The following is a 27,814-nucleotide window of genomic DNA, read 5'->3' on the forward strand; positions in this document are numbered from 1 at the left end:
TCTTGGGTGGGAATTCACTTTTTCCCTATTTTTGCCATTCAAATCCATGTCAGCCCTCCCTGGCTCTTCCCCGTCTTCCCAATAATCTCAAGGTGTTTCACTGATACCTTGTAACACCTTGGGGTCTTCACTAGTTTCTGTGGAATGGGACAGACCCATCACCTCTATTCATTAAAGTTCCCAATAAAAACAAGAAGGATTCTCTGGACATGATTAATTACTAAAACATAGCACTTTAATAAAGAAGTCCCTTTTCTTCCTATTCTCTTCACTCCTGAACTCCATGATCATAAAGAGCAACACTCAGCCTCTAGCTAGGGGTAAGGTTCCTGCAAAGTAGGTTAATTTTAGCTTTTAACTTGACTGTCTGCAATTCTAAATAAGCACTGCATTAGCATCCCAGCCACCCCAGCCACTGCCTATTCCTCACCCCTCTCACATATGAAATTTCTATCTCCATCACCACCCACCAGCTCCGCATTAGGCTCCCACTGGAAGACCATTTTACTCAAATGCATTCCTCCCTTGGGCTTCTTCCAGTCCCAAATTGGAAAGCAGTCTTTATATAGATTGTACCCACTCTGCTATACAGAACATAAACATCTTGGAATGTATTTACCTGAAGTCTTCTGATGAACGTTCTCTTTCCAACTCGGGAAAGTGACTGAGGAGTAGAAAAAGGAAAAAAGAACATTTATTCCACTTTAGTAACAAAAAAAAAAAATAGGTAGAAGGCGAAGATCAATGAGTCATCCCACAAAAACATATGCTGGAACCATGGATTCAGCTGTTCATACATTTGAATCAAATTTTCTGCCTTTTGAGATATCTAATTTAGCTAACATGAAATTCAAAGGTTAACTCGCACCAAGGTCTTAAGACTACCCATTTAACATGAAGCAAATACAAAGATGTAGATGACTCAAAGGGATCCTTTTGACAGAACAGAATTAAACCAGTAAGCAAGTGTCCATCCCTCTTGTTCAAGGAATATTAAGCTCTATAACTACAACTACACTGTTCTAACAAAATTCTGGCTCTTCTCAAGTCACAGAAATATGACTGATAATTGCTACCCTTGGACTGCAACTTTTTCCCTCTTGAAAGGCCAGAACTTATTTAGCACTTCTGGTTTTGTTTAAATCATGATCAGGTAAGTTAGGAAGCAAGTTTCTTTGCTTCATATGAAGTACTCCCCAGGTTTGACTTCCATAATTTCTGCTGCAGGACAGGAAAATAAAAACTACTAATTAAGACCACAAAATATGCTAGAACAAAAATTGAAGAACAGAATGTTCTAATCCTTTTTCAATATAAAATTTTGTACCAGAATAAAACACACGCATTAAGCTACAGAGTTTTTTTAAAAGTCATACCTACCCATATGTCACTCCAGCAATACTGCATTTCTTAAAGTTCATGATATTGCATGTTAGAGTACCTGTTTTATCAGAAAACAGGTATTTTACCTGGAAGGGAAAAAACAGGTCTGATTTTCAACTTGTATAGTAATAAAACTCAAAGCAGAAAACAGGAGGATACTAAGAATCATATTGCTCAAATGTCAAAATATTGGCCAATGCAGACTTATTACAGCTTGATTTGTCTACCAAATCTACAGAACAAAAATCAGGCAAATCATTTAATTGCATTAATTCTTTATCTCCAAATGTGGAAAGGCTCAAATAGTAAGTATCAATTGCCAAGGCTCTAGTGTGATCACTACAGATGTACTTGGTTGCACTACCTGGACATTTACCAAATCTTTCAACTGTACTAATCTCAAAGAGTGATTAGAAGTGAAATCAAAAACTCTTGGGCTTGTTGAAGACTCACTGGAATTTTACACACTGAAGACATTCTGTGTTTCAAAGATCACCAGGAATGTTTGGGCATTTTTTTCCCCTACCTATAAGCAGAGATATGCTAGAGTAAGTCCAACTGGTACTCTGCAGGCAAACAAAAGCTATTTTATCTCATGTTCACCCATGAGCAGTCCTAAAATACACAACACACAGCCACAGTCAGCACTGCCCAAAGTAATAATCCCTTAATGGAAACAGTGATTTTAAGGGAGAACTTGGAGGCAACCCTATCAAAGCAACTTCATGGAGCATTAGCAGATTGAAAATTCCCACCTTCCAAGGGCCATAACAGAACAAAACTCATAGCAAGTTAATGATACAACAGTTGTACCTCTGCACGAGGAAAGACCTTGAACCAGGAAGGGATGGTGATAACATGAAAGAGTTAGACAACTCACAGACCAAAATAATTTTACTAGAGTTAGAAGAAGCTTTTCCTCAATAATTGCCATTCAGCTCAAGACAGTTCCCTACACTACTTGTAACATCCTTTAGTTGTGCACTATACTGTTCATGAATACAGCATTGGAAACAGAGCCTTTGCAAGCCAGAAGTCAAAGTAGGTGCCCACACTTCTGAGGAATTTTAAATCATTAATAATTTAACCATAAAACAAAACTATTAAGGGCATCTGTGAACACGTAATTCGATAAAGAAATAAAAAATTCAGTCTAGTTACACACAATCACTAGTAAGCCAATCCTGAAAATAACATATGGGCTACCAACATACATTATGCCACACATCCTTTACTTCAGGCAAAAATAACACCATCATTTAGAGGTTGATAACTTCACATCAAAGTGATTTAAACAGAAATAAAATTTCAGCATTCATAAGAAAAATGCTGATCAGATTAAGCAGGAACAATATTGACTGCCCCCCTACTGAACAGAATATTATTATGTATTTTAAATACATAATGTTGTCTCTAATACTAAATTCATGCCTGTTACGAAGTTCACATAGTTCAGTTACAGACCTATAACCTTGATGGTCAAGGAAAAAGCTGCCATTTTTTAACAGTATTACAAAATTCCAATAGCAAAGTCATATTATCCAGTAAGCTTGTTTTGGGAAGCCCTTCCAGTTTGAAGAAATGTTATTTGCACAATAAACAAACCTACAACAACTAGAAGTTAATATGCAGTTATCCTTATTTGAATGGAAAATAGAAATGCTTGAAGGAACACAATATCTAAATTAGGAATACAACTGCATTCCTTTTTACTTGCATCTCCTGTGAAGTAGTCAGAAACATCAAAAACTAATAAGTCTAGCCCTGTATGTTCTGTTCTGGTATAGACAGTAAAAATCACAGAGCATCTCTCCAAGACCTTTGAGAATAAAGTTTAGAGTGAACATAAGAAATAGTTTCAATTCCCAAACATAAAACTGCCTATATGACATTAAATTTAATCCTGTGATTTCAATATTTCACTTGTAAGACTCAGACTTGAGAAAATAAAAATGTCTCATTAACCTAAGCCACAGAGCAACAAAATAAAGCTGATTTGTACATCTTGTACAATCTTATACATCTTGCTCTCATATCTTCACTCTTGAAAGAGTATATCACAATCATGGCACTTCAGAAAATGCTATCTTACCTGCCCAAGTTCCTCATTAAGGTTTGAGGTTCTGGCCATTGCAGGTGTATCTGTTTCAGGGTAATACATATCTATGTCCTGAAATGAGAGCAAAATTAAGACTTATGCAAATTAAACACTAAAGTCTCTGTTCTTCTTTTAGTCAGCTCCTGCTTGGCTAGACTGTCTTAATGCTATGAGCAAGCATTCTGAATGCTTGAGACAAACATCATCCCAGGATGAATATGGGTGCCTCCTTTCCAAAGTACACCTCCATCCTCCAGGGACATGAGAAAAGACAGATTGAACTATGGGTAGTTAATAAACTAAAGGTGCAACAGAAAAAACCAAACTCAGTACAGTAGAAAGAAGTTAATGCATTAGCCATGCTAATCATAGGTCATCAGTTACAACAATCAGTTGCTCCAGCCACATCTATGAGACAATTTCAGTGGATCCATGAAATAAACTTCTGTTACTACAAACAAACAGCTGCTACACAAACCCAAGCAACTTCTCTGAGATGCACACCTACTACATTACAAGCAGCTCAAGGAACAGTCATATCAAACTTTGATTACACTTGTTTTATAGGAACCTACTATATTACTCAAAGTCCAAGGATTAATGCAAACCAACAAAAGGTATTCTTCTTGGTTTTGTCCAGCTTAAAAGCCACCGCCACAGTATTTTTGGCCCACAACTTGAAAGACATTTTGAAGTCAAAGCTTCCCTGAATAGAGGGATCACTTTGCATCAACTTATCTCCTTACAAAAACATTATGGTCCATTCCAGAGGTGACCTTAAGACCAGCCTCAGGATGTAAAAACAACACAAAAAAACCACCCCAAAACCAAAACACAAACAAACAAAAAACCACCAAAAAACCAACAAAACCAACAACAACAAAAAAAGCCACACCATCAAACAAGTCCAGTCTTGCCCCCTGCTATGTCTCAGAGAAGCTATAAGACACTGAAGAGTTTTCAAAAGATAATTACTGAATGTGAATCAGCCAAGAGAGAGACCTCCTTCAACCAAGAGCTGAAGCTTCCTTCCCATCCTAAAAGTCTAAAATACAAGTGATGGTTTGCACAGGGGACCTTCCTGTGACTAGATTTTTTAATTTCTGTGAAACACAGAACTGATATAGAATAAAACCTGAGTTTCCCTCTGCCTTTCCCAGAAGCTACATCAGAAAGTAATTAGAAAATCTCACTAAGATGTTAAGTGTGTTTTTATTTTAAATGTCAACATCCAGAACTGAGATACATTCACTCTTGCTACTTACCCAATTTATAAAAAGAGCCTGAGTAAACTTGACAACTTCCAATGTCACCAGAAGGCTGATTGGAATAAGGTTGTTGTACAAGATTATAAACGTTAGCAGATTGTATCCAAAGTTGACAGACAGCATTTCTGTGGATCAAAAGACACAGGACATTAGCAGACAAGTCTGAGTGGTATAGGGGCTATCATCTTTATGCAGTTCACCTAATCAGATTTCACAAAGCCAAAATAATAAGCTACTGTGTTGATGCCTAGTGTAAGGGCCATTTTGATATTGATTTCAACAGGAGATAGATAAAACACCCACACCATACCAGGTGAAGAAGGGCAAGGTTGGTGAGGCTATATATAAAAGAATGGAACACTTTCTGAACAATTTTTGCTAGACAGATGGTGAGAAGTACAATATTGCCCACTATAACCCAATTTAGACATTTATCTAATCTGTCAACTGCCCAATTAAGAGCCCCCAGTGTCACTAGTAATATAACAATTTTTCAGAGAGTGCCTAATTGCCTCAGGGGAGTTAGGAAACAAAAAATAAACACTGAAATTAGTTCTAAAATCTGACATCATTGTCAGAATTGAGAACTTACCCTTACAAAAGAAATCAACAAGAACAAGTTGACTGTTAAACACTTGCCTGGTATATTAACTAAGGCACCCTGCTTAATCAAAGAAGCTGTTATTAATGGTGACAACACTGGACAACTTGCCCAAATAAGTCTACCATCATAACTGGTCCTAAAGGGAAGAGGAAGCATTTATAGACAGCCAGTAGGAAGGCACAAGTCTCAGCAGAGACACAGGACGAAGGCTCCTGGTCACAGGGCTGCCTGCAGCCTCTTTTTACAATCAAAGTCTCCACATTTGTATGCTCTCCACTTCCCTAGAAACTTAGAGAGGCACTTCAGTCAGCACACAGAACACCCAGCACAACAGGGTCAGAGTCCACAACTAAGGGTTTTCAGCATCATAAGTTAATTAGAAGTCAGGGGAGCAAACTTGGAGGAGAGAGAATCCAGAGCAAATTGCTGAAGCCTAATAAAGATCAGAGTTTGGACAAAGGCACCCCATTAGGGTGTGAGTACACCCTAATTCCATATCTTTGTTAAGTTTACAGAAAGCACAAGCATGCTTGGTATTGGAACATTTTCCAATAAAATTTTACAGAGATGAGACATTTAACCAAAATTTAACATCCACCTGCCAAACCTGAAAAAGTTTCTTTTCTGTGTGTGGCAGTTACAGAAGGCATGGAAATCGTGCATTCTATTTACAAAAACACATCTACATGTACTATAATGTCATCTTAGTCTACTGCAAGTTGCACCTGTTTTATATTGCAAGTTCAAGGGTTCATTGCATTCATCTTTTCCAGTACTACTTCTGTCATTGGAAGGCACAAATTTAAACTTACTCATTTAAAAACAAGGGGAGAGCAGGCAGGAAATTCTGAAAAGTGCTGACACTGCTACAAGAAGACATTACAACTAACAAAACCCAGAATCAAATATGGGGCATTTCCATGCTATTCCTATGTGTTTTCTTTTCATTACTACCACAACTACAATTCTTAAACTGCAGAAGATACACTTGCCATCTGTTTTGCATCATCAGCAGACAAGCCATTTGCAGTTTGTGATAACTGCTTTAAGATCTGCATCTCAAAAAGCTTTTAACACCACATTTTACAGCTAATGTAACCTTCTCAAAAGTCTGCTGGGGAGTACTTCATTGCTCACGTCCATCTCTGATAAGGAACTAACAAATCTGAGGACTAAGAAAAATCAAATAAAACCCTTCAAATAATTTTGCTAAGAGATTTGTTTTCTCTCAACAAGGTAAGAGAAGCTAAAGACAGAAACTTTACCCAATAAATAAGAATTGTGACATTCACCATTTCAATTTTCTCTAAAAGAGCAGATCAGCATTTCTAACTGAAATAAGTAAAGAGAAATTCTTTGCATCTGTATATAAGTATAGCTGAAGTCAGTATCAGACTGATACTCCCCATCCTGCAGTCAAATACAGTCAGACACACATAAGGCTGCAGTACATGACCCCCCCTGAGAAAAAATTCATGTATGGTATCTCCACAGAGATGAAAAAAGTGAACACCAGATATCCAAGAGTAACTCTTGCCCCTCTTCTGTTTCTGCCCTGCTCCTTGGGTGCTAGCCCAGTGATATTTACCTAACCTTTAGAAGCCTCACTGGGAAGCTCACTTATGTCAGCATATTCTTAAAAAAAAAAAAAAAAAAAAAAAAAGTCATCAAAAAACTAGTAAGATGTGGGGGGTTTTTTGTGGTTTTTTTAAATTATTTCTTATTTCATGGATTAATTCAGTGAAGGTAAGAGCCTGGCTGCCCCTGCAGTGTGATACATCACTGGCCCAGTGCCTGCATACTCACTGTTGGAGCCAAGGTACCAGACAACTTCGCCGTGCGTTCTGTTCCATAATAAGGCACCTACAGAACTCACAAGGGCCATTACCAGGAGAATACAGAACAAAACCAGGATCTGCATGTTAGTCACTTTCTCCACGTTTGATCTCTTCAGAGGTGCTTTGGTTGAATTCTGAACAGCAGCAGGAGAAAAAAAAAAAAAAAAAAACAGAAAGAACCTGGCAATGGCTTTTACAAGAGAAAAATGCAGAAGCAAACTCAGTCTTTACTTTCAGAGTCCATTAGAGCACCTGCTGTCCATCCCACTGATGCTCAGCAGCATATACATGTTGCTGGTCTCACCAGGCACTCCCTGACATTAAGGAAATACAGGACTGTTGTCTTAGTAATAATCATGGAGATAATTAGGTTATGTCCTCAGCTGTTAAGCCTCAGTTTTAAATGCCATCCAGCTACCAGATAAATCAAGATGAAAGTTAATTCTCCTTACATATTGACCTGCTTTCACTTTGGTGTGTGTTCGCACATGTGCACATGCAAAATGGAGTACACAATGGACCCCTGTATTCCTCAGGGCCTCCAAGCCTTAAACAACTATAAGGAGACAAAGTATTTCATAATATCAAGTCAATGACAATGAGAATACAGGAAATATGACCAACTTCTATCAAAACATACCCTTAATCCCCTTAAAACCTTTACCTGCATGAGTTTTGTATCGTGACCTGTATACACCACAATACCCAAGACCCACTGAGTGTTTCTCAGTTGTGCACCTCTCAGCAAGATCTGATCTGGACCAACAGGAACTGGGCTGCAAAAGAAGAAGTTCAGGAATCTTCCAGTTCTTGGTAACACATTAAAGAAGACAGTTCTACTCCCAGCCTTGCTCCCCAGTTAATAATAAAAACAACCCTAAACAACAAGAGAAGACTGTAATAGCAATATAATGAGCTTAGATTGTTCACACAACTAAGAAAGCACAAAAACCTCTGTAAGTCTGTCTAATTCCTACTAAAGCACAGTAGGACCAAAGCTGCTCCAGTTATCTAGAACTTGAGAAATTATGTGGCAGCCATAAATAAGCTTATTCTGCACTTGACCTTGGCTAATACATTCTCTCTCACATCAAGGACAGAGAAGCATCAAACTTGCAGAGACCATCCATTTCAAGCACACTATATCAAATACACAATTAAACAAGCATTTGAGAAAGCCTGTATCAACCACATGACTTCCATGTGGGATGCAATGATCATCTGCTATTCTTGCACCGAGCTGCCCAGGGAATATACATTTGGTGAAGGAAAACAGGTACAGCCAAATATAACATGTATGTTCCTACCAACCTGTCACAATCTGTGAATTCCAGTACTAAAATGACATACTTTTCTTTCAAGAGTTCCAGAAACCAGTCACACTGACAAAGCCTCCAGGTTCTGGGATCACTTTTCTCTACAAACCTGACCTTGGTGCAGCCTTTGGCTCTTGTTGAAAGGGAAAGGTTTCTATTTCCTCTGTGTATCTTGTGTAACAAGAAAGCCCTAAAAACCCCAACCATTTCCTTGAGTCCTTCTCTTTAGATGTACCTTTTAATAAAATATCACCATTAATTACAAAGAAATCAATACTTCCATAACAAGCAGAAGGCTGCATACAAAGACAGAACTGTGTTATCTTATACTGGCAGATGCTCTGATTAATAAACATTAATTATTACCCTCCTCTTCTCCAGCAAAAACATGCATGTGCTCAGAGTTCCAGACTACAAGAGCAGAGGAAACATTTTTCCCAGCCAAATGAATTCATGGCTTTGTTGTCCATACCTTTGACCATCCAAGCGCAAGTTTCCAGTGAAGTCATAGAGATGGCGGTTGGGTCCTTCACATTCTATCCTCCCAGACACTTTCATCAATTCTTCCCTGGACTGGAGACTAGCAGTTTGAGACAAACCCTGCACAGAACAATAGGAAATTCTTGACAAAAACAGCTATTAGAAGGCAACCCAGGAAAATGTTGCTTCCTTTTTACATCTATGAACCAAAATATAATTAAATCTGTGGAGGTTTGTTAGTCAGGGTCCTGTTTTGCTTTGGTGGGGTTTTTTGGGGGGTTGGTTTTCATTATGTTTTGGGGTTTTAATTTTTTATTTGATATTCAATACCTCTTTCCTGCAAGGAAGACTCATTATGTTCACATAGGAAACTACTAACAAAACTGAAACTCTCTACAGAGATATCCACATTACCTAAAGATATTCACATTACCTACATGATCCCTCTTTAACCAAGAGAAAAGTAACATCCACAAAAGACAAAGTTGGATATGTGCAGGAGGAAGTAGGAGAAAAGCAGTATAAATAGACTTGGCTTTTTTCTCTCAAAGTATAGCTGCACTGATGTGTTATGGCTGCTAAATATGGCCATTCTGAAGTGTAGTCTCTCTTGGGCCACTGCAGCCAATATGCTCTGATCCTGCTCAAGGTCAATGATCAGCCTGTCACGCAACTGCAACATAAAATATTGATACTACATCTGAGCACATGCACAGCACCCCAATGCCTTTCTATTAAAAGAGGAATCCGTTTCATGTTTCTTTTGGCAGAATTTGACTGCAGCACTGCAAGCTAGAGCAAGGCCATATTTTTGTATTTTAAGCATGTCCTAAAACCTTACTAGAGCTCAAGACCTGACTCAGTAGCCTGATCTGGAACAGTAAGTCATGTTCCTACAAATGTAGCAAAGAAGAAGCAAGTGTAGCTTTTTAAAAACAAATTATCTGTATTTCAAAATCCTAATCTAAAAACTTTTTTTTTTAATTAAAGAAGCCAAAGATTCTTAACTATTTCTAAACACTATAAGCAACAGTACTTCTTTAACAAAACTAGAAAGATCAAAATAAATTCTTCTGCTTATCACAAAGATATCAACTTATAAAGATCCTTTTCAGCTTTTGCCTCTGCAAAATGCTCATAAAATAGTACTTCTGACAGAAGACACTGCAACTCTCATCACAAACATAGCTGATTTTTTTATGCACAGCACTTAAATTCCACCAACTAGACCTTCAGCAAAACACATCCAAGGTCTATTTAATTTGTCTCTCTGGGCTTAAAATACCTGCTCCAGGTCAGTTCCTTACACTTGCAGATGATGAATTACTGCTTGAGTTTGTATCTGTTGAAAAGGCAAATTACAGCCACTTGAAAAAACATGCCTTTTAAAACAACAACAACAACAAAAAAGCACTTGTATTGTTGTCATGCAAGCTAGATGCTGCTTCATAACTAATATTAAATACCTAAAAAAAAAAAATTAAATTCAGTTTGTTTTACCTGTCGTATTTTAAGATTCGTCTCCCCATCGAGATTAGCTGTTTCAATATAGCACATGGCTTGTGGTTCACTGTAAGGAGTATAAGATTTTCAATATTAAAACTCAGTACTTTTTTGTACACTACTTTTGCACTAATACAGTCCACCATAGACTTCTTCAATGCACTGCAGAAGACAGAAAACCCTACTGGTGGAATACAACCATGAAAGCTGAAAGTGTATTTTTAAAAGAGATGTCTTTGGATATGGTCATACAACAAACTACAGAGTAGGACAAGTCTAAATCAAAAATCAGTAAGAATTTAACAAGTCATTATAAACTTAGATGCTTAAAGTGGATTACTTTGAATTGCAATCCAATAAATTGCTTCCAACTGCAAGAGCTATGGATGAAAGAGCAAGTCTTGAACAGTATAAAAAGGGGATATGTCTGGATGAACAGCAATCCTTTCTGCTATTGAATTCTGTCTGTGAACTGAACACACAAAATCAAGTCTGCAAGGTCCACTTAAGTGAAGTATACCCAAAGTGACAGCTAAACAGCTTTTTTTCAAGCATGAGAAGGTTTGTTAGGATCGAGGGCTGTAACCTGCATCCTCCAGATGTGTTTCTGCCCTTACCAATAGGGACAAAATTCTTCCTCCTGGAACTGAGCTTTCTATTAGTCAAGCTCTTATCTATATCTAACACGGGAGCTCTGCATAGGTGGTAACTGTGATAAGCAAGGGTACTTTTATAAGATCTTTTCCTGACATGCCACTCAAGATTCAAAACCTCTGTATGGCACCACCAAAATGATTTTTTTGCCCACTGTCTTCTCAGGCTGCTAAGGACTATCAGTTTCCCACCTGGACACAAGCACTGATATGCTTCTTCAGCATATCACTTCTCATACTCTTGATAAATGGCTAGTTTTTTTCCAAAGTAACAAATTGTTCTAACAGCAAATGTACTGAATCAACAGAACAGTCAGTAACAAGGGCTCCTTAGGAAAACAATAATTAAGAAATGGACAGGTACTTTTAACACAGTAGGAAGCTAGATTATTCTCTCCAATAATTTTGCTTTGAAAAGAAAAAGCGGTTGAGTCTATTCTTTGTTCCCTCCTACACAGTAAATTTGAATCTGAACCCAAGAAAAACACTGATGAGAGTCCAGCTTGATTCCAATTTTACCTCTGTCAAACACCTTACCTACTACAACTGAAGTGGTTAGCTCAGGAAGGAGACCTTTTGCAATACAATTCCTCTAATTTCCACAGAAATGGCATGAACTGTGGAAATGAGAAATGCAGATGTGTTTCCATGCAAAGTTGTGTTTGAATTAAAATATTTTTCCTTCATGTTAATTCATTCTTTATGTAAAATCTGATGTCACCTTTTTGCTGCATAGGAAATCGAGAGTCAAGATAAAAACAACTGTCGATTTTGCCTCTGACAATCACCTCAGACACAGAAAAATCCACATATACAAGCAAAAGAATCCACCCCCTTCAGAACATGCAGAGCTTTCTGGTGAACTGAGGACACTTAGTATTGACATTTAAAGGAATCATGGGAATAATACCAATTATAAAGCAGAACTGCCATAGAAATTGCTATTTATTTTAAGCAAAGCTTCTTCCAAATCAACATGCTTTGGGTTAAATTTTCTATTCATTATGTGGTTATCAAAGACAGCAGGTTAGTAGAATAATGTAGAACAAAAAGCTGGCTCACACAGTTAAGAAATAAGTCAGAAGGGGTTTTTAGTATAATACATTAGAGAAGTTATTAAGTAAAAAATTCTTCAATGCTGAAACAGAAAATTATTGATGTCCAAGTTCAGCCAAACTGCATATTAAGTTGACAACCCCTTATTTAAGGTTTGAGGCTTGTTTTGAAAAATACAATACTATATACCATGGAATGGAGGTACCTCTATCCTTCATCATGCAGTAATTCAAAAAGACTGAGCTTCTGTGTATAGCTTAGAAAAAACTGAAATCTCCCAGAAACAGCACAGACAAGAAGGATGGAGCAGAAAACACAGGAGCTTGAAAAAAAACAAGTTCCCTTAAAAGTTGGATCATGTAAGAGAACTGAATCCCTGAGACAGAACAATCTGCAGTCACTGTTGAAGAGCACACACATATGTTGGAACTATGGAGGTAGGTTAAGGTCTTTTAGAAGCATGTTTAAGAACAGAAGCTGTGCTGTTGTTTTGTTTAAACCTCATCTGTCTAAGCAAACTGTGGTCTTGATTCAGCCTCAAGTTGCTCTACACCATCTAGAACCTAGACTAGCAGTCAAGTACCACTCAAATGCTTCTAGAAACTATGAGACCTCGACAAATGAGAGAGCTGGGCAACCACCAACCATATGAAGTTTAACAAAGGCAAGTGCTGGATTCTCCACCTGGGACAGGGCAACCCTGGATATGTGTACAGATTGGAGAATGGGATGAGGGAGAGCAATCCCACAGAAAGGGACCTGGGGGTCCTGGTCAGTACAAAGTTCAACATTAGTCCACAGTGCCCTGGCAGCCAAGAAGGCTGAATGTGTCCTGGGGGGCATCAGGAAGTTGTCCCATACTTGAAACTAAACCAAGAAGGACTCAACAGGTTACTGTTCCTCCCAAGCTAGAGATGGGCCATACATGTGCTGTATCCAAGAGAAGTAGTGAACAAATGAAGTCCAAAAGCTATTTTGTTGCTTGATGCCAACAGAGCTAGACTTTCAGATTTACTATTTAAAAGCAATCTTCCAGGGGGAGCACAGGAAAATATGCTGAATACTCAGTGGAATTAATTGGAAGAAAACTTAAGCTTCCTTATTTAACTGGAGGGATTCTCAGAAGGCCATAGAACCACTGACTGCACAAAGCTCGTCTTAAGGACCTTCGGTCTTCCAACAAACTCATCAATACAGAGTATCGTGTACCTGCAATTCATAAAGTGAAATGCCTCATTTTAGAATGATACATGAATCAAAGCCTAGTAAAAACACGTTTTGTCATTGAATTTTGTTGAAATTTGATTTTAGATGTGGAATAGAATTAGTGCTATCTGATGTCTGGTTTTATCAATAGCAAATACAGAGATTCAAGTCCTCTGCACCTCAGTTCATCAGACACATCACTTCCACAGCCATTCAGGATACCTGGTAGATATTATGATCATGTCTGCTGGAAGATGTTGCCCATTGGTGACCTTCACAATATCGCCTACTGCTACCTGTGGTGGCCAGGAGTACAGTAGCATGGAAGAGAAAAACAAACATTTCGCTTGTCTGGAATGTTAGTTGGTTATTTTCTTTCACCCAGTCAGAAGAACAGCATCATGCACAGAACAGCTAGAGACAGTTTTTCTGGAAGTCAGAGTACTTTTCACTGCAAGTTTGGAAATATCAAAGCCTTCCCTTTTCTGAATGCAAAGTATAAAATTATGTAGAGAAAAAAGGTACACTCAATCAGATAGATTAGATACACTCAATTAGAAATTGTGAACTTCTCTTTTTTCTATAATTCTGCCATTATCCAAATTCAGGGGTTTTCTTTAGTCATATTTTTCCCCCTAGTAAACATATTTAAACTTCACCTTAATCTTTAAACTTCACCTTCATTAAGTATCAAGAGTTTTCTTCTATTCCTTACCTGTATTACTTACCTACCCAATCATCACTATCATTTCCCCTCAATTCTCCTTAGATGCACTGCTTATACTAGTCACTAGCAAATAGTATCATCTCTATGAATCCTGTCCTTCCCTGACTGAGATATGCAGAGTTCTGAATTCTGGAATACTGTTTCTCCTCCTACACAGGCCTAAGACTTTCCAGCACCTTGAGTTAGTCACACATACATGGGACTTTCATTCTCAAAAGAGTCAAGTAGCACTCTCAAAACAGTAAAACAGTAAACCAGGTTTGCCCAATAAGCATGAAGCTGCTTAATGCCAATGCAGCACTGAGAGTCTGAAATGGGCTTAAAATACTTTTAAGATATTAATTTATAAAAATGGAAACAGATGGCATGTTTGAACAAGCAGATTCATTAGTTTTACTCAGATACCACTAAAAATAAATTCCCTACCACTTTCAGCACAAAAAAAAAAAAAAAAAAAAAAAAAGGAAAAAGTCAGAAGCCTGCCTTAAAGTGATCAAGGTGGATAACACAGAACTGTTATTCCTTAACAATAAATGCAAACCTGGACAACATGAAGTTACAGACACAAGTCAATTCAAGAAATGCCTAAGGATATAAAAAACCCAGATTCCAAGTTCGACCTTAAACTTTCAATTCACTGTCCTTTCTACAAAAATAGGATTTGGAACAGCATAAACAGGAACCAACATTAGCCATCTGAATCCCTGGCAATCCTGAGCTTCTACTATAGCCTAACACTTCAGCAGGATAGCTCTTAGGTGTCTTGAGACTGATCTCATTCCTCAGAGGTTTTAAAAGGGTGTACTTTTTCCTCAATTACTAGATAAAAGGGCTAATTTTATCCTTTAAAAGGCACTAAGAGCCACAACTAGATCGATACCTCCTAAGGCATTTCAGCAACTTCCTGGTCTTAGAAATAAAGCTCACCAGACCCTGGCCAAGGGCCTCACAGAACATGGGTCCCAAGTGCCTCAGGTAGCAGCAGGGCTTGTGTTTCTTACTTGAGCAAGCAGCTTACTAATTAGTCTCAAAGCCCAGGGACTTCTCAGCACAGGCAGCAAAGTAAGTCTCTGTTAGACTTGCAGGAGAGGTACAGCATTGCAGTGAAAATTACTCTCTTCTAGGCAGACTAAAACCAAAATGCTGTTTACAGTTTACCTACTAACTGCACAAGGAAAAACACAACAGTCCATTAGCATTTGACTGTAACACAGGACCAGGATTTAAAAATGGGTACTCAGATGCCTTGCTCAGGGCAATTTTAACTACTGCAACAGAAAGGATCCCTCCCAACCCCCCACCCCAAGTGACAGAGAAGTCTCATGTAGTATACATTAATTCTAAGCCTCCTAATTAATTCTGGCAAGAGTAATTCTTGAACACTTGCTTTCCCTCCCTCCCATCCTCAGGTTTTATTTACCTCTTTCCACATAATGTTCTGCCACATCCCATTTCTTAGAACTGGAAAGAAAGCTTCAAGTTAGATTACAGAAAAAAATAGCCATAATTCAGACAAATTTCAAAACAACTGTATCAGCAGTAGCAAACACAATAGGAACCAACACAAAAATCAGAAATGTATTTTTCAGAAGCTGGAACTTCTTTGTTCACAGCTGTGGGCATGTGACTTCAAGAAAGAGGAAGAATCTGCCCTTCATATTTATATAATTTTTATCTCCTGCCAGACAACAGTTGGTGGCCTGATTTCTTCATGGCATCACTTCATACTGACATGCAGATGGGCAGCATTGTTTCTTGTTTGGGAAATGACCTTTCTTAAAACAAAAGGCATTACTGCCCACTGTCAATCAGTATTAAGAAACACCTTTACACTGTGTATGACTTACCACAGAATTTTCACTTCTCATCTTTTTCCATGCATTTTATTCATAATGTTTTGACTCTGGCACATCCAACTTTACTACCATTACCCATGGCCCATATAAATCTGAGTCTTAACTGCCAAGCAGACTCAAAGCCCTACTAAAAAGCAACCATCAGCTTCAGCAGAAGGCGAATCCTTACCTCTGAAGCTCACATTGAAACCAGAAAAAGAAAACAAGGTACTAAAACAGACCTCAATTTCTGTAGGGCTCTAGTTCTACACTGCTGTCTTAACACACTCATTAATCATTTACCCCACAGCATGTCTTTCCACCTAAGCACCTCCTCTAGGTGATTTACACATACTTAAGATTACTCCAGCCAAAACACTAAGGTCAAATATGCCCAATTACTGCTGAGTAACCCAGTCCAGTACAAGTCCAAGCAGAGCAAGTTCACCTTCATTGAAAGCAGCTGCATCCAGTTTTCAAAAGTGTTTAAAAAGTACAGTATGCATATCAGAGTTGAAGAGGTCAGTCCCCTACTTTTGAATACGAACAATCTTCTCAGCTCAATGCATTTCATACATGTGGCTCATTTGGAAATAAAACCACATTCTCAGAAAAAATTTCTGCTGAATACAGCCTTGGCCATCCTACCCAGGATATGCCACTCCACAAACAGGAATGCAAGACTTGTCAGACTAGATGAAGCAGAAGAAACATGTCTCTTGACTCCTGTTCTCCGGCCACACACACTGAAGCACTGAACCCTGATATTTAATATTATAGTGAATGGACTGCAGTGAATTAAACTATTTAACAAAAAATGGGTGGGCAGCAACAGAAGTAGTGCCAGTGATGTGTCAAAAAACAGCTGAGCCTTCAACCAAACAAGTACAGCAGTTTAGGGGAAGAACAGTTTTGGTGCACCCCTTCCATCCCTCACATACACTGCTGTTTAGCCGAGCTCTGCTTAGTTCAGAACTCAGAAGGCTTGAATCCAGAGTCTCAAGGGGAAAGCCAAATACCTGCAGCCTTGACTCAAAACTCAAACCTTCAGAGAGGAGTTGCAACACTCAGAATCTCCTGTGCCATGGTTTAGACAGGTCCCTATTCCACCAGAAAGTTTTGGAGACGTTTCAGTAAACATTTTGTTGACAATGCTGTATGCTCAGACACAAAAGTATTTTGCAGCATCAAGTGCTACAGACCTGGTCTGGAAAGCAATTTACTTCAGAGAACAATTTCACTTGCAATGCTTATTGAAATCAATTTAGTGATTAAAATCAAATACCCAACCAAATTACTGAAGCTCTTTTCTATTACTGAACTATTTCCTTTTAAACTGATAATCCCACAGTCTAAAGAGAAAGCTGCCATTAGACATAGAGCAGTTCAGAAATTCTGGGGTTGCAATTTCACACCTCCTACTCTGCTCAGCCCAGTTTTATAGGAGTACTCCAAAGGACAGAAAAGGACATGTCTTCTCTAGAATATTTATAGTAGGGTAAAATTGATGAATTATTCGTTGTCAAAAGGTACTTGGTTAAAGCAACAAAGGACAAGTACCTAAAAAGACTGTTTCAACTCAAAAAGAGAGTCTCAATATAAACTTTCTATCTAGGGCTTTCCAAGACCAAAACACAGTTCCAGATCTAGGACTTAATGTTGACACTCACAGCCACATGCAGGGCCATTTGAAGTGAGACTCCTGAAGGGGAAGCATCTCCCATCAGTCTTGTTCCAGAGTTTCCTAGCCCTGTGCTTGTCTAATATTTGAGTTCATCCCATGCAATATTAAATGCTCATTACTTATTCTAGTAATTCACAATGGGAGGACCAATACATCAGAACAATTATTAATGAGCTCTCTATATCTGTGCAATACACTGCTAAGGGGCTTCACTTGGAATTATATGAAGTCTGGTCCCTAGATTTAATGCCATCACCACAGACATCACATGAAGCCATCCAAGACAAAAAACACTGGCTCAGAGCCTAAACACACTCCACCTCCTAATGCAGATGTTCAGTGCTCACCTGGGGCAGAACTTCAATTTTAGTTTGCTCCAAAGGGAATTTAATTCCTACATCCCAAAGCCACTCCACAAAGCAAACTGATGTTTTCTATGGTAAATTTAAAACAGGAAAAGCACTTTGAAGATACACAGCTGCTCTAAAAACCTAAACAAAATAAATGCAAAGCCTACATGACTGCTCCTGCAGTAAGCAACCAGCCATTGCAGGCAGTGGAGTTCAGAACAGAACCAAGCAGACTGCAGGCATCTGCTTCTCAGTGAGCTCAAACACTCTCCAAACTGAATGCATTGATTAGACACCACTCAGCTAGAAGAGCAACCTAAAGGCACACAGAGAACCTAAATTTATTTCATCTTAATCCCACTCTGAACCCAAGTTATCTTTTCACTCTGGTAATATGTGTCTCAAGAATAAGCCTCTTTAGCATCCCTCCTTAGAAGTAGGAGGATACAGTTTTACGTATCAGATTGAAAATTTATTTAGAGTATTCAAAGGTAAAAAATAAAATCTGAACTCAAATAATCTTTCAAGTGCTCAGTTCCACTTAGCTCCATTAGAACACCTTGTGTTCTTTAAGGTTGTCTTTCCACAATGACTGTGACAAACGTCCCTTGAAGTGTTTGTTGGCACACATTCTCTACCTACAAATGAATTATAACTGCCTCTGCAACCTGTGAAAGGGCCATCCTTCATATCAGCCATAACAAGGCCTGTTGTGCTACAGCCCCTTAATTGCCAATTGCTTATGACTAATTGTTCTTGCACTTGAAATATCTTCCCAGACTCTTGTAGAAACATTACCTAGGAGAACTGACAAAGCAATGCCTTTTGATGTGTGTTAATAAACAATCTTAATGATCAACACAAATTTTCAAGCACCAAACTCAGTGAAAAAAACAGACATAATGTTTGCAGGACTATCTGAAGCATGGAACTAGCAGGTTGCTCACTTCCCCATGTTCCTTTAAGTGTTCCTCTAGCTTTTTGACACTTCAAGTATTTGTGCTTGGGAGGAAGGGGCTCTTCTTGGAGCTCAAGTCCTTGTGTTCCCATTTCACCTGCCCATTTGTACAGAGCAGAAGAAGTGGCACTGTCCAACACGGGAACATGGAGCTGCTTTGACTACAGCACAGGGCAATCACTGGCTGGCCATTGACAAGTTTTTTCTATTTTCTGCACAGGTTTTCAGTTAAGGGAGGTGAAGAAAATGACAGTGATATCTTCAGGCATACAGTGACAAGTACTGTCCATACCTCAGGGATACATGTGGGCATTTAGTGGATATCTGTTAAATTCTCTTTCAGTGACACTTCAGGAAAGCAAAGCTAAAAAATCCCCAGAGTTACTATATTTAAAGGGCAGCAGCATGTCCAAAAATGACTTCAAATTCTTCTGACAGCAGCTTTTAACATTTCAGGGGACTGTTGGCTTTTTTAGTTTGGGATGTTTTGGTGTTAGACTAATCAGGATGGAGTTTGGTAAGGTAAAAATTGCTTGGTTTTCTTGGAGGAGCTGAGAACTATGTAACTTTGGACAACCTTGAAATTACATCAACTTATCAATTCCAGTAATTCTCCCAATGCTTCTCCCTTAAGTATCAGGCCATCAATCATCAGTCTGAAACCTTTAACAAAGTAAAATCCTAAATTACTGGTAAGTACCTAGTGCACAAGATATGCATTCCTCACCATCATGACCATTAAACCAACAGAATTGCTCAAAAGTAAGCACTCGCTATTTGCATTTTAAATATTTAAAGACTGTTTAGTCTTACCTACTGTTTTCTTTTTATTCACTGCACTGTCTGCCTTATGCCTTTTCTGTAAGGAAACAAAACATTTCATTACACCTCATTACACTTCATCACAAGTATGAGAAGGATTAGAGCTAAAAATACAACAAACTGCAAGATGATACATTGGATTCGTTTTGCCTTTACAGGTTTTTTTTTTTGTTGTTTTTCTAAAAAGTCACAGATCATCTAAATTCAAATGGTTTGTAAAAGAGTATAAAGAGTATAATTATAAACTTCAAAGTGAAAGTCCCTGTGTTGGAAGCCATACTCAAACCTTTATATCAGTGGTAAAAAAAAGTCTTCAAAGCAGAGTTTTTTTGAAGAAAAACAAAAGGAACAATAAGGACCACAATATTTAGATAAATATTCACGCACATAAATTCTACATGCTGTTGTTCAGACTGATATCCAAATGATTTCACTCATCTGTACTTTGCAAAGCAGAAAGACCTTGTTCTGATGTAAAGTATTCAAGCAAGATAGAGCAGGTTTTCCCCAAAATAGTCTTCTCTGTCCTTACGCTGCTTGCCTCCCCCCAACCCCCATTTTCAAGACAATCTGAAAAGGTCACATATTTGTCAGGATTCTACACTGTCTTTCTAATAAAAGCATTAATAAGCAAGCTTGAAGAGGGAGAAACAAATGTCCTGATTTCTATTGCTTTCTTGTTCACCAACTATAATGAAAATACTTCTTGATTTCAGTGTATTTTCAGTATTTATTACAGAAATTCAAGTCAAGCACTTAGAAAGTCAAAACAATATTTTGCTACTGTTGAGCAATGACTCAAGAGACTCCAGAGATGCACGGCTTTATGGCATTTTATAGCTTTTGAGACATTTGGTCTTTAGCACAGCCTTCCCCATCATACTCATCTCTACCCTCATCAATCATACTCACATAGTCTTCTATGATTTCTTTGATGCCAGCAACTGTTAAAATAAATAGCAATGGCACCAAGGTGGTATATCTTCCTGTTGGAGAGACATCTGGAATTTGCTGTGAACAAAGGGAAAAGAGACTCTATATAAGAGACCCCTTTTACATCTGTATTTAAAATTAATTTCTGGTACAATTAGAATTTTATGCAAAGCTCCCAGAAGACAGAACACAAAGCTCTCTGATTTACTGTGTGATTTGTGCCTCACAGATATTCCATTTCAGTGGGCAAACTAGCCTACAGTCCAAGTAGGTTTGAAGAAACAATAACAAAGTAAGAAGATACTGGTTTTGTACATGCCTTTCATTCTATTTCTCTTCTCTCTACAAGAAAATTATACTGCTTCACATGGAAGCAGTGATAATTTGAACTAACTAAGCAGAAGTTTCACAAGAAAGTCACACATTCTTTTCTCACAATGGTCAATAGCTCCATGTTTTATGACACCACTAATTTTCACTTATTAAGAATAAAAGAGGTTTGACTTTACAAACTACATGGAAATAAGCCTCTAAGCTGTCTTCCCATTTCAACTAGCAACTACATACCCCATTAATATTACTATTAAAGGAAGGTTAAGAATTGCTTTGCAGTTATGCATAACAACAGAAATAACTTTCACTACATTACCATTTCATTTTATAAACAAGGGAAAGCAATGAAACAATACCTGCAGTAAGGCAATGAAGAGGAAGAATGCATTTGCAGCTTTTCTTATCTGCTCATACAGGAATCGAGGTAGAAATGTCACCACGCTGTACTTGGCTGTGCTGCAGGGTAGAAGATTTTCATCTTAGTACTTCATCAGAATATCAGGTGGGGATCATGACCAAAAAGTCTAAAAGCCACTGTTAGAAAGCAGTTCAAAGATAACAAAGTAAAGACACATTTAGAATATGAAGGAAGTAGTTGCATTGGTTATGACAAGGAGCTGTACCAAACAAAAAAGGCATCACACAGACCCAGAAGGCTGTCAGGCCCACTTCTATCACCGGTACCTTTGTTTTTGGAGGAACTAGCAGACAATTTACCACCATCCAAACTTCAGCACTGTGAAAAGGCAAGCTTTCATTTCAGTTCCAAGTGCTTGATCAGGAGCTTACCTCTCAATTTAAATGTTGAGGGAGGCAGAGTTGAATGAGAGAAATTAGAAATTTTGTAATGCATTTTTAAAATGTCTCATTTCCTACTTCAGAATAACTTACACTCAGCTATGAATAATCCACCAGAACAATATACACTTTTTCAGATTAATGGCTCTTGGCTTTTTTCCTATTTATATATATATATAAATACTGTAACTTATACATATATGTAACTGAATTATAACTACTATTTCTTCCACCTTAAAACAAAACCAAACTGCACTAACTAGCCTTACATAGTTTCTTGTCATCTTCACATGAAATCAAATGAGTACAACATCAAATGGGCATGAGTACAACTTCAGGGAAAAAGTGTCAAAGTTGACATGATAATTTAACCATTAGCATAGAACCTTCACCTTCTGAACTACTGGCCATTAGCATGAGTTGGAGTTTTAACAACTGAGCACCTGCAGCTCAGTATGCCTTGGAAAGGCCCAACAAGCAAAACCAGAAATTTTGAGACTTCATTTTTGTTTGGGTGTTGTGATTTTGGTTTCATTTTGAGGTTTTTTTTGGTTTTGCTTTGGTTTGGGTTGTTTGGGTTTGGTTTTTTGGTTTTTTTTTAATAAGGCTTGTATTTCCAAGGAACTTAAAATGCTAAGATACTTGGCTCTCAAGAAAAAAAGAAAAATTGTTTCCCAATTCCTGTTTTACTGACATTTCCTGGCAGTGCCAAGACCACCTCTCCATTAAGTCTATTTTCCAGCTTATTCCTTTAACCACCTTCTTTTCCTTCTTATCTGCCCCATCCCCAAGTCCAAGCCATCTAACCAGACACTACTGCATCTTTCAAAATCAAACAGTAACTAGAAGTAACAAGGCACATCCTGTTTTAAAAGGCTCTACTTTGAACACTAAAGAAAAATCAGTGGGGCAATTTAAAAAAAAGAGCAATTAAAAAACAATTAAGATACATCTTATCTCAAGAACTTGCCTTGTTTCCTCTTCAAGCAACTACAAAATCCATTTCTATTGCAACTACTGCTCACCAGAATCAAGTATTTAAATACTCAACATAATATTTGACAGACATTTCAAATGGTTGTACTTAATTATAGCTCATATCTACTAATCCAAATGAGTGAAATCATGCATCCAGGTTTAAAGCAAGTCCAGTCTTTATATAAAATTACTTCTTTCAAATGCTGTTAAATTCTTCCAGCTCTAAGTATTTTTTGTTGTTGTTTTAAGCCACATTTGCTTGGTCTCATGTGTAATAACCTTCCTTTAATACAGAACATAATTAAACACACATCTCAGAATTATGTTGTGACTTAAAAATATGGGTTAATCAAGTTCACAGTTCAGACCCAGAAGCAATATCTCCAAGCAGTACTAATTAGACATCAAGCAACAGCAGATTTTCTATGAGAATAGTATTCCTCTAGGTATCACATTGCTATGATTACAAGAACAAAAAAATTTGACTGCAACCAAGCTGAAACATTTATTAACACCATTCTACCACCTACCAACTTCACAGCTAGCTGGCTCAAACATGATTCTTACTCTAACAATTATGTTAATGCCAACACAAGAAGGTTCTTTTGAAAGAGGTTTGTACGTACTAAGTCACTCCATGTATTCTGTTGCTTAAGTAACTTGACAGATGCCCACAGAAAAGGGGTACAGCTCTAATTAGAGGCAAGCACAGTCAGCTGTTACCATACAGGTCAGAACAGCAACCACAAGTATGAATAAAGAGCAGATACATGTTATTATTCAAAAAGAAAACTTCTTACAGAAACGTAACTAGCAGTCTAAGCTGGGCAGGAGCATGCAATTGACTTAGCTCTGAAGAGCAGTTCTTTAAATGATAAATACAATGCTTATTTTATAAATAACAAAAAACCTCTTGCACTCTTTCACAACAGATAGATGTGTTATAACTTCATGATAACCAAAGCTCAGGAAAGTCAAAATATACAGAGGAACAGGTCAAAACTTGAGTCAGCTCACTCATAGCACAGTTTTGGTCACTAAAAATACAACTGGCATGTTAGCTCTCTGACCAGCCCCAGTCAGAGCCATGTTAACTCAGAGAATACAAGGCCTGCAGCTCACAAAACAGGTTGAGGCAGGTAGAGGAGGGAAGCACAACGGGGAAAACAAACAACAAACTGGTTTCTCCTCAAGCAACAGCTGTTACCTATGCAAATCTCACTTAGCTACACAAGTTCAAATGTTGAACAGGTGTGCAAACATTAGAAGAGATGTCTCCTCCACTCCTGCAAGTTAATTCACATAAGTCATGTTTCAAGTTACACCACTGTGCAAGACAGGAGGAACAAGTGCATTTGGATACACCTGACTACAGCTGGCTTTGGCCCCACTGTTCCTAGGGCAGTGCAGAGACTTCTTTGAAAGCAATCACTGTGTAACTTGCAAAACATTAGTGTCATTCACATACTTGAACTCATTACCATATTACTAAAGTACCAAGGGTTACCTAGTAATTTTTGTAACAGTCAACTCAAAAGTAGCAAACAGTGCCCTGAGGAACTCAGTAGCAGTTCTTCAGTACATTTCCTCTATTTATTCATAGGTAACTTTTGCACAACCACTCCCATTGTTGCCTTTTTCCCTGTTTCCCAAAACCATTTTATAAAGTCACGTTTTACTTTACTGACTAATGGTTGAAGAGGCAAAGGCTGTCAGCAACAGAGGCAGAGCAGTTACTCTCTTGAGACATGTGTGTGTGCTGGCAATATGCAGCTGAACACAGTCTGCACTTTTCCAGTCAGCCATCTAAAGCACTTCCACCTCTTCCTTTAGAATGGCAACTCTGAGATGAACTTCCCCTTCAGGACAATCATGATTAAGAAAACAGGACCTCCTTGAGATACATGGGTCCCATTTCCAGGGGTCACAAGTACAACAACCTGTCCTTTCCTAGACAGCATTGACACAAACCTACTCGTGCCACACTTCACATACCTGAAATACTCTCCAAGAGCTGAAGAATGAGTATCACTTGATGTTGGTGCTTTTAACAGACATCAATTTGCAGGAACAATTACTAAGAAAGCCAGGCACAGACACCTGAACCACAGCAAAAGGGCTGGGTAATTAAAGTGAATGTTACAGACTTGAACCCTTCTCTCACCAAACAGGCTTTGTGTCCATCAACACGTACGAAAGGGCAGATGCCCAGTAAAAGAGAAGGAAAAGAAAAACCCCAGAAAACCCAAGCTGAGGTGCTTGACTGAAGAGCTCAAATAGTGTCTTGAGTGGAATGGTGTTTGCATGCTAAGGTCCTGCCAGGCACACGACACTTAATAGCAAGACTGACAATCAGCATCTGAGGTTCTGCTAAAGCTCTCATGTACAGAGGCAGCATGACAAGCCACCTCCAGGCAGTCACCTTTGCAGCAGGAGGTACAGCAGCAAGCTTTACATATTTCAAGAGACATTAACAGAAAAAACAACCTTCAGCTATTACATTGAGTACAGAGAACGCACATTTATAGGTACATCTCATCAACAAGCTGCTGCCATGTAGAATACTGAGAAGGCTGTTCTAAACCCAAGTGTCACAAACAAGGTTTTCAGCATTGGCATGCATATGACAGTGAAAGGTCATCTACCTCCTTGCACATAGGGAAGATGCTGTACTTTCCTGAAACTTGCTAAAGAGACAAAAATCAAGTGTTTACAAGTTCCCAAAAAATACATTATGAGGGCTTATAAGAAGCAATTACTCATATGCCTATGAAATTATTATTGGTTGACTGAAAATTAGGTCCTAGATACCCTGGTTTTATAATAGGGAGCCTGAACAAATGCAGCCCCCAATTCAACTGAAGAGCCTTGCCCTGTCAGGTGAATCCTCAAGACTACAGCTCTTACAGAGAAAGATCCAGCCAGAAAGGGTTTCACTGCTCTGTTTATGGCTGTACACTTCTGGCAGCCAAGAAAAGCATATGTGGTGCCTAAATACCTGAGACAGTCCCTGAGCTCAGGGCAGAACAGAGGAGCATGAAAAGAGTAGGACTTGCTCTTGCATAGCAAAAAGTGCAACAACTTGAATATTGCAAGACATCATTGCTTAAAGCTTGCCAGAGCAAGACAAAAAAAAAACAAAATCAAGAATTACCACATTGTATCTGTCACTCAGCTCTGGGACAACTCCTGTCCACAGTCCAAGTGCCTATTTTGTTTCCTTCTTTCCCTCCCTACTCTGCTACAGTTCCTCCATAATACCAAAGGTATTTTACATACACAAATTCATATATTGTCAAAGAGGAAATGGGTGTAAGGGATATTCTTGTGCTTAGCGACTGAAACATCAAACCCTGAAAGATTTCCCAAAAAGCTGCAGTGAAACTGTAGAAGATGAATCTGTTGTCTGAAATTATCCACACAGACAATGAAATTGATTGAGAGTATTCAAATGTATTAGAATTAATCAATTTTAACTTTGACCGAAAACAATTCTAGCAGCTTCCAGCTGAAGAAAATTTATCAGTGGGATAATATTCATCTCAAGCACCTCACCATTTCCCCACATTCCTTCTTTCTTCATTTATAGTATGGGCTCCCACCAAAAGCTACTAAAGGTACCACTGTTTGGAAAACACCACTTCCCCTTGTTTGTTATGGGTGGAACTGATCACATATCAGAATCCCTGAGCCCTCTTTCCTCAAATCATATGATTCAGAAGAAAATTATTGTTTCATACAAGTTTAAAATTTAGAGTCAGGACATATGAACACAGTCCACTAATTTCCCTGCAAATCAAGTACCATTAGAACTTGCTTTATGAGGGCCACAATAATTTGGGTCTGCTGAAATAAGAAAACAAAACACTTCAGAAAAACAGTTTATTCAAGTTAAATTCAAGGTCTCATAAGGGAAAGAAAAAAAAAAAGGCAGACAGTTGTCAGCTAGACAACCAGCCACTAATGTCAAGGAGTGTTTTACACAAGGGAAAAATCTAAATTAGCACAGACATTTCAGATCATTCTTACATCATTATTTTCTAGTCATGCACATCCTGAATGGTGCCTCCTACATCAACACACAATAAAAAGGTAGGGGGCTAAGTGCAATCCTCTGTGGTTTCCAGTGCCTGAGCAGGCAAGTAGTGTTACCTACCCTTGTGCACAAGCTCCATTTCAGGAGCAAGATGATCAGGCTGACAAACCCAGCCTGCCTGAGCTACCTGCACTTCCTCCAAAGCTGCATCAGCAACAAGCTCATCTTCAAGGGCTCCAATTCAGCTCCTACCCTTACAGAGACAGACCACTGCTAAGACAAAAGAACATGAAAATGCACTATGAACTCCTGACCACTGAAGCACAACAATCCCATTACTTTCTAGTTCATTAAGATCACCTCCTAACCATGTAAGGATTTTTTTAGAACTTCTAACCTGAAGTATTTTATTCTGCCCCAGTTATCAGCAGCCCTACTGCCATACATAAGTACTAAAAGACTGCAACAACTAATGTAATTGATGTTAATTACCAAAGCAAGTACTATTTCCACTAGCAAAGTCTCCTACAGTAGCTCAGTCTTAATACAGAGTAGGCACTGCCACAACAGCTTACACTCAGTTTAACCTGAAAACCAGACCACGAGTCACATTTAATAGAAGCAAGTGCACTTTTGCTTCAAAATCCAGTACCCTGGAGGCTTTTCATAAAGCATGCAAACAGAAAAGGCCTTTCCATGAGTTCTCTACAAAAAGGGGAACAGATTCCTGGCTGTTTTTCAGTAACAAATACCTTAAACAAAGACTGTTTAGAAACAGTACTAGAAGCTCTGAAGGCATGATATTGTTTCAGCATGAGTGGAGGTCATCACTACAGTAATATATACTTGCTTTGCAGTAACCCTGCTGGCAAGTAAAACTCAATAAAAACAGCTGACCAGCACAGTTAACCTCAAAATTCTACTGTCTAATAAAATAAGTTTAGTACCACATTTA

The 27,814-nt window shown here is 38.3% G+C and overlaps 1 protein-coding gene across 2 annotated transcripts in view; it reads right to left on the minus strand.

Annotated features, from left to right (window-relative positions):
* Positions 1 to 27,814, minus strand: part of ATP8A2 (ATPase phospholipid transporting 8A2) — a 278,317-nt gene that overhangs the window by 244,569 nt on the left and 5,934 nt on the right. The window contains exons 2-14 of one of the 2 annotated variants that reach the window (XM_009102837.4): positions 21,404 to 21,503; positions 20,694 to 20,792; positions 19,773 to 19,818; positions 15,553 to 15,593; positions 13,628 to 13,701; positions 10,488 to 10,557; positions 8,980 to 9,107; positions 7,856 to 7,967; positions 7,160 to 7,325; positions 4,747 to 4,874; positions 3,476 to 3,553; positions 1,381 to 1,469; positions 620 to 664 (exon numbers count right to left, since the gene is read on the minus strand). In XM_009102837.4, coding sequence (XP_009101085.3) covers positions 620 to 664; positions 1,381 to 1,469; positions 3,476 to 3,553; positions 4,747 to 4,874; positions 7,160 to 7,325; positions 7,856 to 7,967; positions 8,980 to 9,107; positions 10,488 to 10,557; positions 13,628 to 13,701; positions 15,553 to 15,593; positions 19,773 to 19,818; positions 20,694 to 20,792; positions 21,404 to 21,503 — 1,176 coding nt within the window. Of the gene's footprint in view, positions 1 to 619; positions 665 to 1,380; positions 1,470 to 3,475; positions 3,554 to 4,746; positions 4,875 to 7,159; positions 7,326 to 7,855; positions 7,968 to 8,979; positions 9,108 to 10,487; positions 10,558 to 13,627; positions 13,702 to 15,552; positions 15,594 to 19,772; positions 19,819 to 20,693; positions 20,793 to 21,403; positions 21,504 to 27,814 lie in introns of those variants that run through there. The other variant, XM_018908513.3, reaches the window with a different exon arrangement.

This window comes from Serinus canaria, chromosome 1, assembly GCF_022539315.1.
Source record: "Serinus canaria isolate serCan28SL12 chromosome 1, serCan2020, whole genome shotgun sequence".
Classification (NCBI taxonomy): domain Eukaryota; kingdom Metazoa; phylum Chordata; class Aves; order Passeriformes; family Fringillidae; genus Serinus; species Serinus canaria.